The following is a 17,809-nucleotide window of genomic DNA, read 5'->3' as shown; positions in this document are numbered from 1 at the left end:
GATGATTGCATATTGCTATGTTGCCTAGACTGGGTACACTGGGGCATACACCCTTCCAGGGCAGAGCCATCCACTTTTTGGTTTTAGGTGAATAACCTGCACAGTGCATTCACTTACTAGAAAGTAGATTTTAAAGAGATTTGCAATAATCCAGCCGAGTTCTTTTTACAGAAATACCTTGTGTTCAGTGTTGTTTTACAGAACTGCTATCTCATTTAACCCCCACAACAGTCCTGTGAGGAAGATACTGTTATTCCTATTACACAGTCTTGAAAATTTTAAATAACGTGCCCAGGTCACCCGACCTCTAAACACCTAGGAGAAGAACCCAAGTCTTCTTGATTCCAAATTAATTCCCAAACTCCTTCCTTAAATAAGCCCAAGTCAGGGGTAAATTGAGGCGCTACCTAAAGGTTCCCTCTTTGAGAAGAGCTCTGTCGTCAATAATTTTCACTGCTGCCACACCTACTCTGATCTCTAAAAACAGTTACCAAAGTGAAGAGGCACGCCTCTCTCTTTCTAGTTATCTGCCTGCTCATTGGGGGTGTGCCGGCAGCCTCTTCCATCCTCTAAAGCCCTACCAAGCAACCAAGCATAAAATTGGCCTAAAAAGAATCTTCTTAGGCAGGTGATTAACACTTTTTCTCCTCTAGTTTTCTTCAACAGCCTAGTAACTAATAGTGCAAGTTTATCAAAGCAGTGACAGTCAGTGCCTTGAAGGTTTGATTGCTCCATGAAGTTCAAGGCAAATTACCTTTAAATGCAGTTCTAATACCCTATGTATTGGAGATTTTTTTTTTCGTAAAAACACACTTGTGGCACAGATAACTTTTGCCTGGGGAAACCTCAGTATTCTCAAAAACAACAACACTGATTTTACTTAAATGTTCTACATTTTCTCTTTCTTTTAATGAATAAGAGAATAAATCAGACAAGTTCTTAGAACTTGTACCTCTGTAGGAGGTGTGGGGGAGCAAGCTTGGCACAAATAGGAACTGAGGTATTGTTTCTGCTCTGGCATAAGAAAGTGGGATAAAGCCCTAAACTTCATGAGTGGGTTCTGATTCACCCTTTGCATTTCTTTCTAATGCTCATATCCAACATTGAGGAGAAACCAGTAGCAGAGGGCCTGGGGGATAGCCATGGAGAAGGTGAGGAAGAGGTGAAATGCAGCACTTATGCATGGTAGGCAGGAAAGAGGTAAGGTAGGAGAAAATAGTCAATCAGAAGACGGACTGCAAGAAGAAAGAGAATGGTTGGAAATGAACCAGAAGCAAAGAGAAAACTGTGAGAAAGCAGAGGGAAGAAAGAAATACACGGGGGAAGAATATCATTCTGTCCTTAAAAACGAAAGATCTGGAAACTTTACTACAGAGCCTTCTGATCCCATCTCCCTATCACTCAATTCCAGCCAGGCTAACTTCCCTGCTGCTCTTGAATTCTCCTGCTTTAAGACCCTCCACTTGCTTGTCCTTCCTCCCTGGTAACTACCTTGTTTCCCCGAAAATAGACCTAGCTGGACCATCAGCTCTAATGCATCTTTTGGAGCAAAAATTAATATAAGACCCAGTCTTATTTTATATTATTGAAGACCCCATCTTATATTAATTTTTGCTCCAGAAGACGCATTAGAGCTGATGGTCCAGCTAGGTCTTATTTTCGGGGAAACACGGTACTGAGATTGTCCCTCACTTCCTTCAAGTGGTCACCCTATCCACACCCTACACAAATAGCACCTCACTCCACTCTTCTTTAACCTGCTTTAATTTTTAAAGCTGTAATCACCACCCAACATACGATTTATTTGGTTATTGTCGGACACCATGGCCCTTTCACAGAAACTACATTCCATGTGAGCAGGAATTTTATTTTGTTCACTGCTGTATCTCCAGTACCTAGCCTGACACTTTGTGAGATGCTCAATATACGTTGAAAGATTCAAGGAGTGGCTGAAGGTGGGGGGAGGGCACAGTAAGAGGTGTGCTCGGGAGGGGTGTTTGGGGTTGTGCTTGCAATCCAACATAGTACTAGCACATTTGCCATTCTTTTTCTCTCTTCGTCCTCTCCGTCTTTTCCTCCCTAATTTAGAGGCGAAGGACAAAAAGTGGGAATGTGGGAAATAAGGAAGAATCCAAATGAGCCCAACTCAAATTCTGATGAAAAGCGCACAGGCGAGAGGGATGAAAGGTAGAGAACAAATGCACACGCATAAGTAAAAGAATTGTGAAAAGTAAGAAGAGGCTAATAGACGTCACTCTCTCGAGTCACTCTCGGTCGGGCGAGGCGCTCCCCGCACGCTCCTCTATCGCCCGGATCGCTCGTCAGTCACTACCACTCTGGAGGAGGTGAGGCCTGCCTTCCTCCGCGGGCGCCCCCTAAGCCCCCTCGGCCGAGGCCCCGGCACGCGCATGAGGGAGCCCCGAAGGCGGCGAGGACTACAGCTCCCAGGGTGCCGAGCGCGGGGCGCCTGCGCAGTGCAGGGGGAGGCAGCGGTCTGTTCTCCGCTGAGGAGGAGCGGGGCAGAGGAGGGAGGCAGCGGGTGAGAGTTCAGAGTTCAGCAGCAGCAGCCCGAGCCCATGATTCCCATATGCCCTGTAGTTTCTTTCACCTATGGTGAGTATAATGTGCCCCACCGAGGTCCCTGCCCAGCTCCTTCCCCGGCCCAGGGCAGTGGGGAGGCGCGGGGGTTGGGGCTGGCTCCGGGGAGGAGGCGGCGGCCGCCACCCGGGCGTGCGAGTGAGTGAGAGAGTGCGAGGCGGGAGGGGGAGGCGGCGCGGCCGCGGGCCGGGCGAGAGCGGCTTCTCACAGCGCCTCTTTCTCTCCCTTTCCCTCCCTTGGTGTCTCTGCCCCTCTGCGCCTCTTCTCCCGCCATGGGACCCGACTCTCCGTGCCCGCCGCAGTGCCCAGCCGGCTGGGGGAAGATGCCAAAATGGCGACCGGCAACTACTTTGGATTCACCCACAGCGGGGCGGCGGCGGCGGCGGCTGCGGCCCAGTATAGGTAACGGCTCCCGCCCTCTCCCTTCTCTCCCCCTGCTCGCTCCTCCGCCCGGATCCCGCGGACACGACGCCCCCGCACGGGCCCCAGCCCAGCGGCCGGGAACCCGGGTTCGCGGCTGGCCTGGCCTCGCGGCCTCTCCCCACCCCGCCCGGCCCGCGGCGGGGAGCGGCCCCCAATGGGGGCGGGACGAGACACGGTCGAGGATTGGGGACGTGGAGGGCAGCTGGGGCTTTCGGCGGCCCCGCAGCTAAAATGGCCTCCCGCGGCCTGGGAGCGCGGCCGCCACCCCCGCCCGGCAAGCCGAGGGAGGGAGCCGAGGCCGAGGCTCCGATCTCGCCCCCAGTCTCCACCCCCGCCTGCCCCGTCCCCACCTCTGATGATCTCCCTTCCACTTGGGCACAGAGAGGGTGGGCGAAGGGGAGTGCCGATTAGCAGGGCCGTGCGGGCGTCTTCCGCGACCCCTCCCTTGCGCCAGTCTTCGCCTGCTGCTCCCGCTTCCGGAGCTCCCTGAGCCCACATAACGTGTGGTTTTTCTTAGGTACCTTTTCCTCCGTCCTGTGACTTCCCCTGGCCCTCTACCCGAGCCCTGCAAACAAACCGCGGGTGTCACTACAGCCATTGGGTTCCTTTAGTTTTCCTTCCAAGGAGCGATGTAAACATACCAACCACCTGTGAATTGTATAGTTGGTAGACTAGGAAAGATGTGCGAAGTTTCTAGTGCTGATAAATGTGTCCACAGCCAAGTTCTAGCTATTGCGTTTAGGCTCCAGGTGGGCCAATAATTCCCCAGAGCCGGTCTTTCCCCTGGGGGGAAAAAAAAGTGCAAGTGAGACTGTACTGAGTTACTGTAATGCACCTCATGAAATCCCTACCTTAAGGGAAGCTCTAATTCAGTGTTTGTAGTTTATCAAAAGAAAAAAAGCAAACACTAGATTTTTGTTGTTGTCATTGTTACTATTGAATCAGTCTGAGACAGTCTCTTCAGATTCAAGCCGAAAGTGTACAGGGCTCCTAAGTGATATGCTTTTTATAGAGGGACGTATTATATTAGATATCTGTATTAGATACACTAGCCATTTGTTAAACCCAGGGAGTTTTTTCATCTCATTCACTTCAGGCAGCGGGTTGTGTAATGGAAAAGGGCATCATTGGGAATCGGGATCTGGGTTCCAGTAGCTCATGGTGTTGATTTTATGACGTTAGGACATCACTTATTTGGACTTTCGTTTTCCTCAGCTATAAAATGAAATGTACAGCTATATTTTTGGGTTAAAATTTGTAATTCTGAGAAAGTTGCCATTTCATGAGATTCTAAGATGCTGTTTATTGTAAGGGGTATCATTTTATGTATCACAAAAAATTGCTATCAATTAAAACATGACAATGCTTAAAGACCTCATTGATGTTAAGAGATGTGAAAATGTACAAATGTGGGTTTTATTGATGAAATTGGTATTTTACTAAGTATTGTATGCCTTGGTTGCATGCAGATTTTTTTTTTAACAAGTCTCTTATCTTGAGATTTATATTCCAGAAAAAGGACTGAGATGACAAATAATTGGGGCAAAATATTGGGATTTGCAACATTAACAAATCCTTTGCTTACAAGTTTTGATGATTAAACAACTAAAAAGTCTCAACTACGTTGTTAAAACCTTTTAGGGCTAATAATTTTCATAGAGAAAAAAATTACGCCTTTTTTTTCTGGCAAGTGAGATAGCTAATCAGCATCTGCCATAAATCCAGTGCTACCAAGTACTTTGTGATCTAGACAAGGCTGTATTTAACCATTAAAATTTTTACTTGTTTTACCCATTTTTTTTTTGTTACAATGGCAGAGGGATAGCTTTTTGGATTTTTAACTGAAAATGTAATGGGTTTGTTCTTTGTGGCAGTTTTGAAATATTTTTCCAAGCTAACCTACAGATAGAAATGAGGGGAGTCAGTACCATTTTAAAGATACTTAATTATTTTTTGATAAAATAGTGGCATGTATGTATTTTATCCCAATATAGAAAACTATTAAAGAACGTCTGTACCTAATTTTTCTTTGGCTTCAAATCTCATCAAGTTTCAGTGAACTATAACAATTCAGTTATTGCTTGTTTTGTGTGTGGCTAGTGAGAAAAGACTAATCTTTTGATGTTACTTATGCATATATCGGCAAAACGAAGATGCTCTGCCTTTGTATATAAACACAGTACATGGAAATTGTTTGCTTTTAATGGGAAGAAATCCGGGCCAGTAAAGCTAATACTTTTGCTTAAGGAAAATGAGCAAATAACTTTAATAATAAAAGCATATGCAGAAAATTGCAGTTATGCTAATTTTTTCCTGTCTAGAAATTGTTATAATTAACTTTTAGACATGGAAGACTAAGGCTTACTTTACCAAAAAAAAAAATTTTTTTTTTTTTTTTTTTTAATTTGAAGGATGCAAACTCAGGAAAATCTTAAGCATTTACATATGGATGCTGTGAATAGTTGCTTCCACTGTCATTGAATACAGATAACTGAAAGTAACTATTCTAATTACGTATTAAGTCTAGATTTAATTAAGGTTCTTAGTTTCCTTGGCTAGGGCTGCTATGTAAGATACTGGATTAAATTTATTTTAAGCTTAGACTTCTTTATTGCTTGTTAATATTTGAGATTCATAATGGCATACTAAAGATAATTTATAGAGATCTTCTAAGTTCTGCTACTAATAACTCCTAGCTAAACCAAGTTTTTCATTTATATAATGCATATTAAACATTTTTGTGGTAAGCATTTAGTCAATCCTTTTGCTGCATGTTCCATCAGCTACTGAGTTTTTCCTCCTGCTTTGTGTAATTTTTTAAGGCAAGTAAATAAACCTGTTATGCCATTTGCCACTCTTGCAAATGTAATCTTTTCATTTTCTGACCTTTCATTTGCTTTTTTCCAGCCTTAGAAAATGAAGAAATAAAAAAAATTTTTTTTTTAAGTATTTGTATGTGTTTCTGATAGAGTATTAATTTGGTATGCAGGACCAAGCATGGTGAAAAAATAGGGATGGCTTTATGGCAGAAAGAGAACTTGGTTGGAACTTACTTCAGTAGAGTACCTTTTTTGTTTGAGAATACAGACTTTTAAGTAGACAAGTCTAATTTTATAATCTTGAAAAAATATTTTAATAGTTATAAGGACTTAGGGTAGCAAAGAATGAAGCAAGATCATTCTTAATAGAAAAACTTTCTAATTAATAGTTTTGTAGGATAAAAATCATTACCACTCACTGGCAATGAGACAGAAGTTGTCATAGGAGTTCTTCAGTTTTTGAAGGGGATTTATGGTATGTACAAATACATGTATGAGGTGTGATCACAAAATATAGTGACTGTTTAAAAATATTTATTACAGTAAAACACATTTCCATTAATCCTCCTTAAAATACTCCCCCTTGCTTCAAACACATTTATCCTAATGTTCTTAACCACTTTCTGAAGCAGTTCTGGAAGTCTCTTTTCATGAGTGTCTTCATCCTCCATCATGACAGCGCTCCGTGTCACACTTTGCTTCTGGTATGCCAGTTTCTGTCAAATAAAAGCATTATGGTGTGTCCTCATCCACTTATTCACCAGCTCTGGATCTGGCACCAGGCAACTTCTGGCTTGTCCCCAAACTCAAAATAACCACGAAAAGAAAAGGTTTTGAATCAGTTCAGGACATTGCGGCACCCACGATAGTGTAACTAAAGACACTTATGAAAGAGGACTTTTGGATAAGTGCGTTCAAAGCAAGGGGGAGTATTTTGAGGGGAATTAATGGCAATGTATCTTTCACTGTAATACATTTTTAAAAAATTGAAACATTGTATTTTTTTATCACACCTCATATATGTAATATAAAATAAAGTAATCCCCATTGTGTCCACTATTAATAGAATATAACCGTTTCTTTGAAAGTTTTAAACAGCCAGTTTCCCTTATTTGGAAAAGCCTTGGACATACCAGTTCCTTGATCTTTCTATCTAGTCAAGTTACTTTGTTACCTGGATAACCTAAATCTCTAACTTGTGTTTAAATTAATTTTATTTGTCCTGTATATAATTCTTAGAGTATCATTGATATCTGAATGTTATTCTACCATCAATTTAAAATAATCATTCAGTTATTTAAAAGAATCATTTGACAACTTTTTATATCCAGTGTTTATTTAATTTGAAGACTTGAGAGATTATATAAAGGTGCAAAGTAATTACTTTGCTCCCATATTCTTAGAGTCTTATTAGCAAATGTTGTTAAATGATAAATGTTTAAGTGGGGTTTCACTGTTTTCTGGACATTAGTTTAAATTGTCTGTTAGTCAGAAAGCATCTCATCGCATGATTTTTGAGATGTCTTTAGGACAGTCTGTTCCTAAAGGATAAGTATCTCTTCACATCACCAAGATAAGTTGCGTAGGCTGATTAGCTGGTGAAATTTTCCTTCTTTTCCTTCTCTTTTTTAACAGTGTTAAGAATATTGTGTCTTGAAGGAAAGAACAAAAGTAATTCTAGTAAGGTAGAAAAGGAGTAATCACTAACTGAGAAGGTGAAAAAACCAGGTGAACAGGTTTTTGAAAGCAGTCATAGTGATGGAAATTTACTAACTACAAAAAAATTTACTGCAACAGCTAATTATATCAGCTCTTCCATTGTTGAATCAGAGATCCTAGGATTCATATTGCATGCTTGAGTTTGAAATAATGAAAATTTTCTTTACAGAAAGATTGCTGCTTTTACATTAATGATATTTCCTGTATATGTTATTAATAGCTTTAAGAGTGGGATGAGCCAGAATATCCCTGTATAGAATGTCTAAGGTGTATGCTTGACTATGCTTTTGCAAACTGCCTTACAATGTACTATAACGAAAAGAGCGTGAATTTGGAGCTAGTCGGACTTGGGATTTGAAAACCAGCACTATCCATCCCTTCAGTCACTTGGCCAAGTTACTTAACCTTTCTGAAACTAAGTTTCGTCACCTAACTTGAGGTGGAGATTATAAAACTTCCTAGCCTAGTGCTTGATTTTCAGTAGGCATTTTACCACTGCTAATTTTGTACAGAGATTTGAATAATACTCTAAGGGTTTTTAAAGCACTCCTTAATTGATGTTTATCATATACTTAATATATAGAGCTTCATCATACCAAAGTAAAATGCTTTAAAAGTGGGTACTTGAATATTGATTGGTTAAGGCTCAGTATCAGTGTCAGGTAAGATTTTTTTTATATTTAGCCACATAATCAATTAAGTAAGTAGAAATAAAACAAATGAGATATGCAAAACACTAAGAAAAAAATACATTTGGATATAAAGGCCATAAAAGAAGACGTAAATAAATGAAGATGAGCTGTGTTCATTGAGTGAAAAAAATCAGTGCCATCAAGTTATCAATTATCCCCTCTAAAAGAGATTCTTATGTTGATACTGCAGAGAGTATTTGTCATGAAAGGCAGTCATGACCATCTGTAAGGTATGATAAGGAAGGTCTTGTATTATCAGGTACCCAAACTTGATTAAATAGGAAACTGTGATATTGGTACAAGAATAGACAAATAGATCAGTGGATTAAAATAGAGACCCCAGAGATAGACATGCTTATGGGCAGTGAGATTCGAATGTATAGCTGTTTAAATAGAAGCATTTGTCAAAAGCAAATCAGCCTGTTACTATTCAGAAATACGCCATCAGGTTCATCAGAAGACAGTTCATGGGCTTATAGTAATTGACAAAGTATGTTAGAATCACTTAGGTACATTATTAAAGGTGAGGAGTGTACCTACTGTGCTTGTCCGTGAGTTGGTCTTGGCACCACTCATCAGAATGAGGGTATTGTTCTGAGTATGGCATTTCTCAGTGTTTTATGAAAGCTGTTTGCAGTGCAGCTCTTAATTCATACTTTTAGAGCACAAATTAATGAAATAACATTGGGCTTTTTTTTTTTTAATATTAGTCTTGTGTAATATATTAAAATATGTTTGTAGGGAGTAACTCACATGATATTTAATGAACATCAATATGCACAGTTCCTGCTTTCAAGGAGTTTACACTTCTGGGGGATGAGTGGGGACAGATACAGATAACTATGCCATGATAACAATCGTAAGTGAGTTTTAGTGAAATAAATGGTGAATTGAGGATTCTGAAGGAATTTGAAGTAGACTTCATGGTCTTTCATTCTGAAAATCGAGGGAAGGTCATTTTAGACAATAGTTTATGTGATTGAGAGTAGATGGACTCTGAAGTTAGCCAACCTCAGCTGAATCCTGGTTCCCTCTAATACCTGCCATGTGACCTTGGGCAAACAGCCTCTTGGTACTTCAGTTTCTTCATCTATAAACTAGAAATAAAACTAATTCGTATCTCATGCGATTGAGATTTTAAAATAATTTTTTGTTGAAGTATATGTATAAGAACTGCACCTTTAATAATGAGTATACCTTTATGAAATGTCATATACAGAACATTATCAGCATCCTGGGAATCCTCTACAGTCTCTATTGCATTGTTTTGAGAATCCAATGAGGTAATATTTGTAATGTGCTCAGAACGGTCCCTGATATATTACATCCCCATTGATGTTAATAATATATCCAGTAGACAGTTGGAAATGGAGCTCAGAAAAGGGATAAGGGTTGGTAGTATAAATCTGGGTATTATCCATGTGGTGGTGATCCAGCATTGTAGCTGTAAGTGTGATTGAAACCACATAAAGGACAGTTCCTGGCATACATCAAACATTAGTAAACATTTTTTGAATGAAAGACAAATAGAAAAAAATAGAGCCATGGTTATAAACTTGGGTAATACCTGTGTGTGAGGTAGGGCCAGAGAAACAAATAGAGTGGGCAGAGAGCTGGGAGAACGTAGTGTAATAAGCAAAAGGACAGAGGTAGTCATCAATGTTAACGCTTTAGAGAGATTAGGTTAAGGGTTTGATCATTATCAAATTATTGTTGTAATTTTAATGGGTAACTGTTAGAGGAAAATTAGATTCAGATCATTTGGAGCTACAGAAAGACTAGCATAAAATTTTGCTTAAAATTTTTAAGTTTAATTTAGTGTTTAATTCTTGAGGGTCCTAGAGGTCAAATGAGGTTAAACTATTGGGAAGGGAAACACTCTGAAGAGCAATTAAATGAAAATAAATTTAAAAACTTTTTATTTCTGGGAAAAGATATATGCAGTAGTCCTCCCTTATCTGTGGGTAATATGCTCCAAGACCCCCAGTGGATGCCTGAAACTGGATAGTACCAAACTTTATATATACTATGTTTTCTCCTATACATACTTAACCTTGCTGAAGTCTGTACAGTAGTTCCCCCGTATCCACAATTTTGCTATTTGTGGTCAACCACAGTCTGAAAATATTAAATGGAAAATTCCAGAAATAGTTCATAAGTTTTAAATTGCACACTATTCTGAGTAATGTGATAAAAATTTGCACCGTTCTGCTCTGTCCCACCTGGGCTGTGGATCATCCCTTTGTCCATCATATATCCATGCTATATATGCTGCCTGCCTATTAGTCACTTAGTACAGTGCTTGTGTTCAAGTAACCTTTATTTTGTTATGATTGTTCTATTTTATTATCAGTTATTGTTAATATCTCATTGTGCGTAATTTATAAATTAAACTTTATCGTAGGTATGTATAGGAAAAAACAGTAAATACAGGGTTTGGTACCATCCACGGTTTTAGGCATCCACTGGGGGTCTTGAAACGAATTCCCTCTGGGTAAGGAGGGACTACTGTAGGCTCAGTGCTTTCTGGCACAACACGTTACCATCATTTGAAACATGTTTTATGTTCATGTCTTTCACCCACAATTTAATGTCTTTTCCATCCTAAACAGTTATCACTCACTGTTGCTGTCACTTCTGCAGCTTGAGGGTGACAGCAAAACTAGCATGGATTTCTTTTTCCTTCTTCACAGTTGCACAGAAGACTCATTCTACCCAGGATCTTAGCAACCTTGGCGTACAAACTTTTTTTCTTTTTAAGTCAAGAACTTGCATTTTTTCACTTGGAGGAAGCAGTTTAGGGCTTCTCTTTGGCATATCCGAATTGCCAGCATCACAGCTCTTGTACTGTGGAGCCATTATTAAGTAAAATAAGGGTCACTTGAACACAAACACTGTGATACCACAGCAATCCAGTAACAGTTGATGAGCAGTTATGTTCTGAGAATATGGTTCATCTTGTGGGTGTGTCTACGGGTACTTTAAAAACCAGGACAATATGGAATAAAAATCTGGATTTACTAATTAAACATTTTTAATAGTTGTTTGTCATTATCCCTCATTCTTATGTAACTTATTTGTCAAATAACTTAAAAAATACAATAAATGGAAAAGCTACAGTGGACCCAGATGGTAAATGGTAATGGCTATTTTTTCTTGGTATACTGAGAGTTTAAAAATCCCAAGAAAACTACAGGCATACCTTGGAGATACTGCTGGTTCAGTTCCAATGCACCGCAATAAAGCAAGTCATAATTTTGCTGGTGAAGAGTCTTGCCTTCAATTTGTAAAAACAAAAAAATCCAGCATCTGTGGAGCACAATAAAGCAAAGGCATAATTAAACATGCCCATTAGTAACAGTTTTCATATGACATTTAACCACCCTTTTCTGCTCTAGTCTGCCAGTCTAATTAGTGAGTTAGTAGAAATTGTAGGATTGATTATTGTGTTTTAGTTTTTAAAAAGAAATCGAACTTGAATTTAAATTTCTTCTAAAATTCTACAATCATAGTTATTTTAATAGCATTATAAAGGTAATGGGACGATAACATTACAATATCAAGTATAAGGAATAAAGGTCATTTGTCTTCAGGGTGATCCTATGAGGAAGTTGAATTCTGCATCTTTTTCAATGTTATATGAAATCGAATTTAAAGTTAAATCTGTCAGTAATTTTGTAGGTATATAAAATGCCATAATTTGACCTAGAAAAGTCCAACAATGTTGAGCAATTTGTACTAATGGAAAGGTCAGATTGTGTTTTGTGTGCCATGAAAAAGAAAGGAAAAAAAATGTTCATCAATTACCTCATGGTATTGTTCAAAATGGAAACAAATGTATGCACGCACACACATTGTATTTTCCACGGAAGATAAAGGACATCTAATAATGTAAGTGACAGGTGCTGCCTGCATTTTCTTGATTGAGACTTTTCCCCCTCATTTCTTTTACAAGGTCAGAAATTAAATATACTACTTCTGTTCTGTAGTGGTTCCTCTAGAAATTTAGCATGAATATTTCACTTAGTCTAAAGTTAATTATTATCTTTACTCTCCTAAACAATACAAGGACTTAAAATGCTTTAACCTCGATCAATACTCTTTAGATTATTTTAACCCCGCAATCATTGTTAAATATTGTCTTACATAGTGATTACTTAAATTTACCACTTTTTTTACTTTACATTTATTCATTCTGAGATCATTTTCATTCTTCCTAAAGTAAATCTTTGAGAATGTCCTGTAATGTGGGTATACTAGTCACTTTTTTTTTTAATCTTAAAATGTCTTTAATTCACCCTCATTCCTGAGAAGTCATCACTTAAAAGTCTCTGTTGGCAATATTTTCCCCCAGGCTACTTATGAGTGTGTCTCTTCAGTCTTTGGGGTTTATGGTTTTGCTTAAATTCATCTTGATGAGAATTCCTTTTTATTTATTCCTACTTGGGGTTTGTTTGGGCTATTGAATCTCAGGATTTTTATCTTTCATTAATTCTGGGAAATCTCAAACATTGTTTTTAGAAGTTTCTTTTCTTCCATTCCTTTTTCCCATTTGCAACTATTAGATATAAGTTAACCACTTTTTGGCCTATTCTCCAGTTCTGTTAACCTTTAATATTTTTCATCTTTGTCTCTGTGCATTCTGGATTATTTTTATAGACATTCTAGTTCACTCATTTTTTGCCAGCACGTCTAATCAGTTATATAATCCCCTTTTGAGGTTCTAATGATAATTTTTATGTACGCTTTATTTAATTTCTGGAAGTTTTGTTTGGTTCTTTTAAAAATTCATCTGGTTGTTTTTGATAAGTCTCTTCATCCCTTGTCTTAGTTTTTGTAGTCTGGTACTTTTTAAGTGTACTTATTTTATATTTTGTAGCCAATAATTCTAATATTTGTAGTCTTTTCAAAAATTTTTTTATTCTGCAAACTCTTGCTCATAGTAACTTGTTTCCTTAGGAGTCATTTTTTCTTTTTTTTAAAAGATTTTATTGGGGAAGGGGAACAGGACTTTATTGGGGAACAGTGTGTACTTCCAGGACTTTTTTTTTCCAAGTCAAGTTATTGTCCTTTCAATCTTAGTTGTGGAGGGCACAGCTCAGCTCCAGGTCCAGTTGCCGTTGCTAGTTGCAGGGGGCGCAGCCCACCATCCCTTGCGGGAGTTGAACCGGCAACCTTGTGGTTGAGAGGACGCGCTCCAACCAACTGAGCCATCCGGGTGCTCAGCGGCTGCTCAACTCAAGGTGCCGTGTTCAATTTTAGTTGCAGGGGGCAGAGCCCACCATCCCTTGCGGGACTTGAGGAATTGAACTGGCAATCTTGTTGTTGAGAGCCCACTGGCCCATGTGGGAATCGAACCGGCAGCCTTTGGAGTTAGGAGCATGGAGCTCTAATCGCCTGAGCTACCGGTCAGGCCGCTCCTTAGGAGTTTTGTTGTGATTTTTTTTTTTTTTAATTGAAACCTCCTCTTTCTTGGAACTTTATAGCATTTAGAGAGGAATATGCATTTTGTGGCACTTGGAAGCACTGCTATCCAGAGACATATTAAACTAACTTCTTGACTTAAGAGTTTTTCTGGTCAGATAACGTGAATTCCAGAGCACAAGCCTAGAGGAGGGCTGGCTTGTGGTTAAGAAGCATCAGGGGAGACTTTTCCTGCCTTTACTCAGAGCCAGGACTGAGCCAGGAAATTTTTCCTTACAGTACTCCCTTAAAGGGGAAATGGGCTTTTTAATAATTCACTGTCTGTGCTGGTTTCTTTTGTTGAGTTCCAGAGTTCTAGTCCATTGCTTCTTAATGCCTTTTGTGTGTCTGCTAACACAGAAAATTATATTTGTACAGCAGCACACTGGGTAAACAGAGGGAGATTTGGACCCCTGCATAATGATACTGCAGCTGCAGGTAACAGAGTTTGGGCTCTGGTCACTCATGCACAGCTCATTTTCCCTGAGAACTAACACTGTTTGCGTGTTAAAGAATAGAAGGGATTATTTTGCTTAAAGGTGTAATACAGAGGAGGGAAATGAAGGTGACTGCTCTGAATGTTCTGTATTGTGAAATGGTGGTTCTCAAACTTTTTGGTTTTGGGACCCCTCTAACACTTGTAATTAGTGAAGACCCCGAAGAACTTTTGTTTATGTGGGTTATATTAATATTCACTATAAGAAGTTTCAAAAAATATTTATTAAATCATTTAAAAATAATAATAAAACCACTACATGTTAACCAAAAATATCTTTATGAAAAATAACTATATTGCTACCTCCCAAAAAATAGTGAGATGAGGGGCATTGTTTCACTTTTTTTTTTTTTTTAACTTTTATTTATTTAAGTGTGTTTTCCCAGGACCCATCAGCTCCAGGTCAAGTAGTTCTTTTCAATCTAGTTGTGGAGGGCACAGTTCATAGTGACCCATGCGGGGATCGAACTGGCAACCTTGTTGCTAAGAGAGCACTGGGCTCTAACCAACTGAGCCATCTGACCACCCCATTGTTTTACATTTTTACAAATCTTTTTAATATCTCAATTAAGATGGTTGGATTCTCAGATCTGCTTCTGCATTCAGTCTGTTGTAATACATTGTTTGGATTAAAATACATAAAGGAAATCTGTAATTGAAAAAGGGAGAACCTCCTGTACCATCGGGAAGGGTCTTAGGGACCCTTAGCAGTCTTTGGATCATATTTTGAGAATCACTGTATAGAAACTAAAGGAGGTACAGAAATGTTTTCCCTGTTACCCGGTGATACTTATATGGACAAGCCATCTGTATACATAAGTTATTTTAATTTCAGTAGTGACTATCAAAATTGAGTATAATGTAAAGCCAGGTCATAGTAATGCAATTTGAGAGCACTAAAAATGGGCCCAGAGTTGGATATAGATTAGGGTTGAGGCCAGAAATGTAGAAGTTAGAGTCGAGTTGGAATAACTAGAAAGGAGTATTTAAATTGGGGGTTGGTTTGTTAGTCGTTTAAGTTGCCAGTTTGAGAATTCTACTTCAATACCTTTATGCTTCTTCCTCCACCAGAGTGATACATGATGTAATTTAAAATAAAGTAGTATAGAAGGGCTTATAATGAAAACAACTTTTCCTTCTCTTTGCCTCCCAATTCCACTTCCCAAAGACTCCCATCTTTTATGCATTCTAGTTTTATTTATAATCTTTGTATCACTAAATAATACGCTTATTTTCTGTATCTTAATTCATTAACTTTATATATTATAGTTTAATTTCCTACATAGTTAGGATTTAGTACATACCCTATCGTGTTTCTCATTTCTCCTCCCAAATTCAGTGATATGGCTGTTTCTGTTACTATAAGCAATACATTCCATTTCTAGTTTCATCAAAGATAGACAGTATCTCAGTACTCTCTGCTTTAGGAAAAGAATTTTGAAACTTTTGTGCTTTACTTTCCCTCTTTCTCCACCCCATTCCCAACTTAGCTACAGTTTTACCTGTGATAACGTTTACATTATATTCTGTAATCATAGTTTACCTTCTGTAATTTAGGTTGATTCTAAAACTTTAAAGCAAAAATTTTCATTATTATGACTATAAATAGTATTTGCTGTGAGCCAAGTACTGTCCTATGATTATAATTCCTAATTTGTTTCATTTTTACAACCCTGTACCACTTAACTAGAAGAATCTTCCTAGGTTCAAGTTAAAATGGATTTTTCTGGTTTTACACCCCACTGATTGCTCAGCTGTGGTGTCTTTTAATACCAGGATCAGGCCTTTCTTAAGCAATTTTATATTTCCTGAAGACTTTCATTACCTTTTTCTCTCCCAAATCTTATTGGTTCCTTGATTATATTTTTAAGATTTTGGCAGGCTCCCAGTCTACTGTCTATTGTCCAGTCCTCTTCCTGAACATCTTGCTCCTGGAGGCTTCTGTCCTTTCTTCGATTCTAATCTATGCTTGTTGCTACTCTGGGCCTGCTGCACAGCTGCTGACCTGGCCCTTCATTTCTCTCCTGGGGTTGGAGCCACTGTTTGCAGGATCTCATGATTTCTTTCTTGGTTTGTTTGTTTCCTTGTCTGTATGTCTTATATTTATATCTATATCTAGCTATCAATTATATGTTTATATAGCATTCTAAGAAAAGATATATGGGAGGTAAACTTAAGTCTCTGGATGTCAAAATATCTGTATTCTTCTTTAATAGTTTAGCTGGGTACAGAATACTATATTGATAATCATTTTCCCTTGATTTTGAAGACGTTATCCTATTGTCTCTAGCCACTATTGTTATCAGTGAGTCTGATTTTCATTTAGTTGTGTGTAGGTGACCTGGTTTTCTTCTCTCTTGAGACTTGAAGGATGTTTTTTGTTGTTGTGAGGTGTTGTGAAATGCTGTATGTTTCTCTGTGTGGTTCTTTCATTCTGCTTTACACCCTTTGAATTTGAAAATTGAAACTCCCTTTAAGATTGGGAAATTTTTAAAAAGTTGTTTTTATTGGGGAATATTGGGGAACAGTGTGTTTCTCCAGGGCCCATCAGCTCCAAGTCGTTGTTCTTCAGTCTGTTGTGGAGGTTGCAGCTCACTGGCCTACGTGGGAATCGAACTGGCAACCCCGTTCAGAACTCGCATTCTAACCAACTGAGCCATCCAGCCTCCCCAGAAATTTTATTTCTTAATTTCTTTGATCTGCTTTTTTCTTTTCTCTCTAGAATTCCTTCTAGTTGAATATTGGACCTTTTAGATTTATCTTCTTTTATGGTTTTTATGTCTTTATTTTCTCTGTGTCCCTCAACTTTATCTTCTAACTAGTATAAAGTTCTTGTTTTATGGCTACACATTAGAGTTTTTGAAAATTCTTGTCTGTTGCCTTGAAGTATCCATTTTCTACAGGGTCATTCTTGTTTCTTTGCAGTTTATAGTAGGCTTTCTTTAAATATGTGGTAATTTTTGGTTGGCTGTCTATTTTGGTAAGGCCTCTGGCTGGCTTCACTTTTTGGTAAGCAGTTGAGGAGTTGTTAACCTCCAGGGCAAGTCCAAGAATATAAAGTGTTTTTACTCTTTAATACTAACAGTTCCCTAAATACGTTTTTTCCTGTTTTTACTTCCAAGAGAAATACCCTTCCATTTTATATCTGACTCTTCAAGTATTTCTTAACCTTTTTACCCATATTTTTATATGTTTGTTTCATGACTTATTATTTAGTTCTGGTTTAAAAAACTGAAACTGACTATATTGAATTTATTCACAAAGGATTTCTAAATAGAAGCTTCTGCTTTACTGAATACTTAGTAAATGAAAATCTTCTCATATTCCATAATGTATTTTTATGGCACAAGATTTGGGTTGTTATTTACTTTATGTCTTGCTTTATTTAAAAAATAATGTAAAGACAGTAAGTCTTAATTTTATGTAGGGGTATAATTTAACATTTTTTATTCTAACACCCCCAACTAGGTGAAAACCGTGATTTGAACTATTTCCATTTAGACAAATTTCACTCAAGTGAGTTTGATCTTGATTTCACCTGAATTTTTAAAAATTAACTTATTTATTTAGACTTAGCCACTGGAGATTTAATTGAATTG

At 38.3% G+C, this 17,809-nt stretch overlaps 1 protein-coding gene across 4 annotated transcripts in view; it reads left to right on the top strand.

The window, feature by feature from the left end:
• Window positions 1-2,451: 2,451 nt before the first annotated feature.
• The window catches only part of ZFR (zinc finger RNA binding protein), a 69,553-nt gene continuing 54,195 nt past the window's right edge, over window positions 2,452-17,809 (top strand). For 2 of the 4 annotated variants that reach the window (XR_016020602.1, XM_088796469.1), the window contains exons 1-2: window positions 2,452-2,613; window positions 2,901-3,000. Coding sequence is in view for 2 of the 4 variants with exons in the window: in XM_088796469.1 (XP_088652595.1) it covers window positions 2,577-2,613; window positions 2,901-3,000 (137 nt within the window). In the remaining 2 variants the exon portion in view is untranslated. The remainder of the gene's footprint in view (window positions 2,614-2,900; window positions 3,001-17,809) is intronic. The other 2 variants (XR_016020601.1, XM_088796468.1) reach the window with 1 other exon arrangement.

Source organism: Rhinolophus sinicus, chromosome 3 (assembly GCF_057876585.1).
Source record: "Rhinolophus sinicus isolate RSI-liver-muscle chromosome 3, RSI-T2T, whole genome shotgun sequence".
NCBI classification, from domain to species: Eukaryota; Metazoa; Chordata; class Mammalia; order Chiroptera; family Rhinolophidae; genus Rhinolophus; species Rhinolophus sinicus.
The sequence above is the reverse complement of the archived record's forward strand: the minus strand, read 5'-3'. Positions and strand labels throughout refer to the sequence as shown.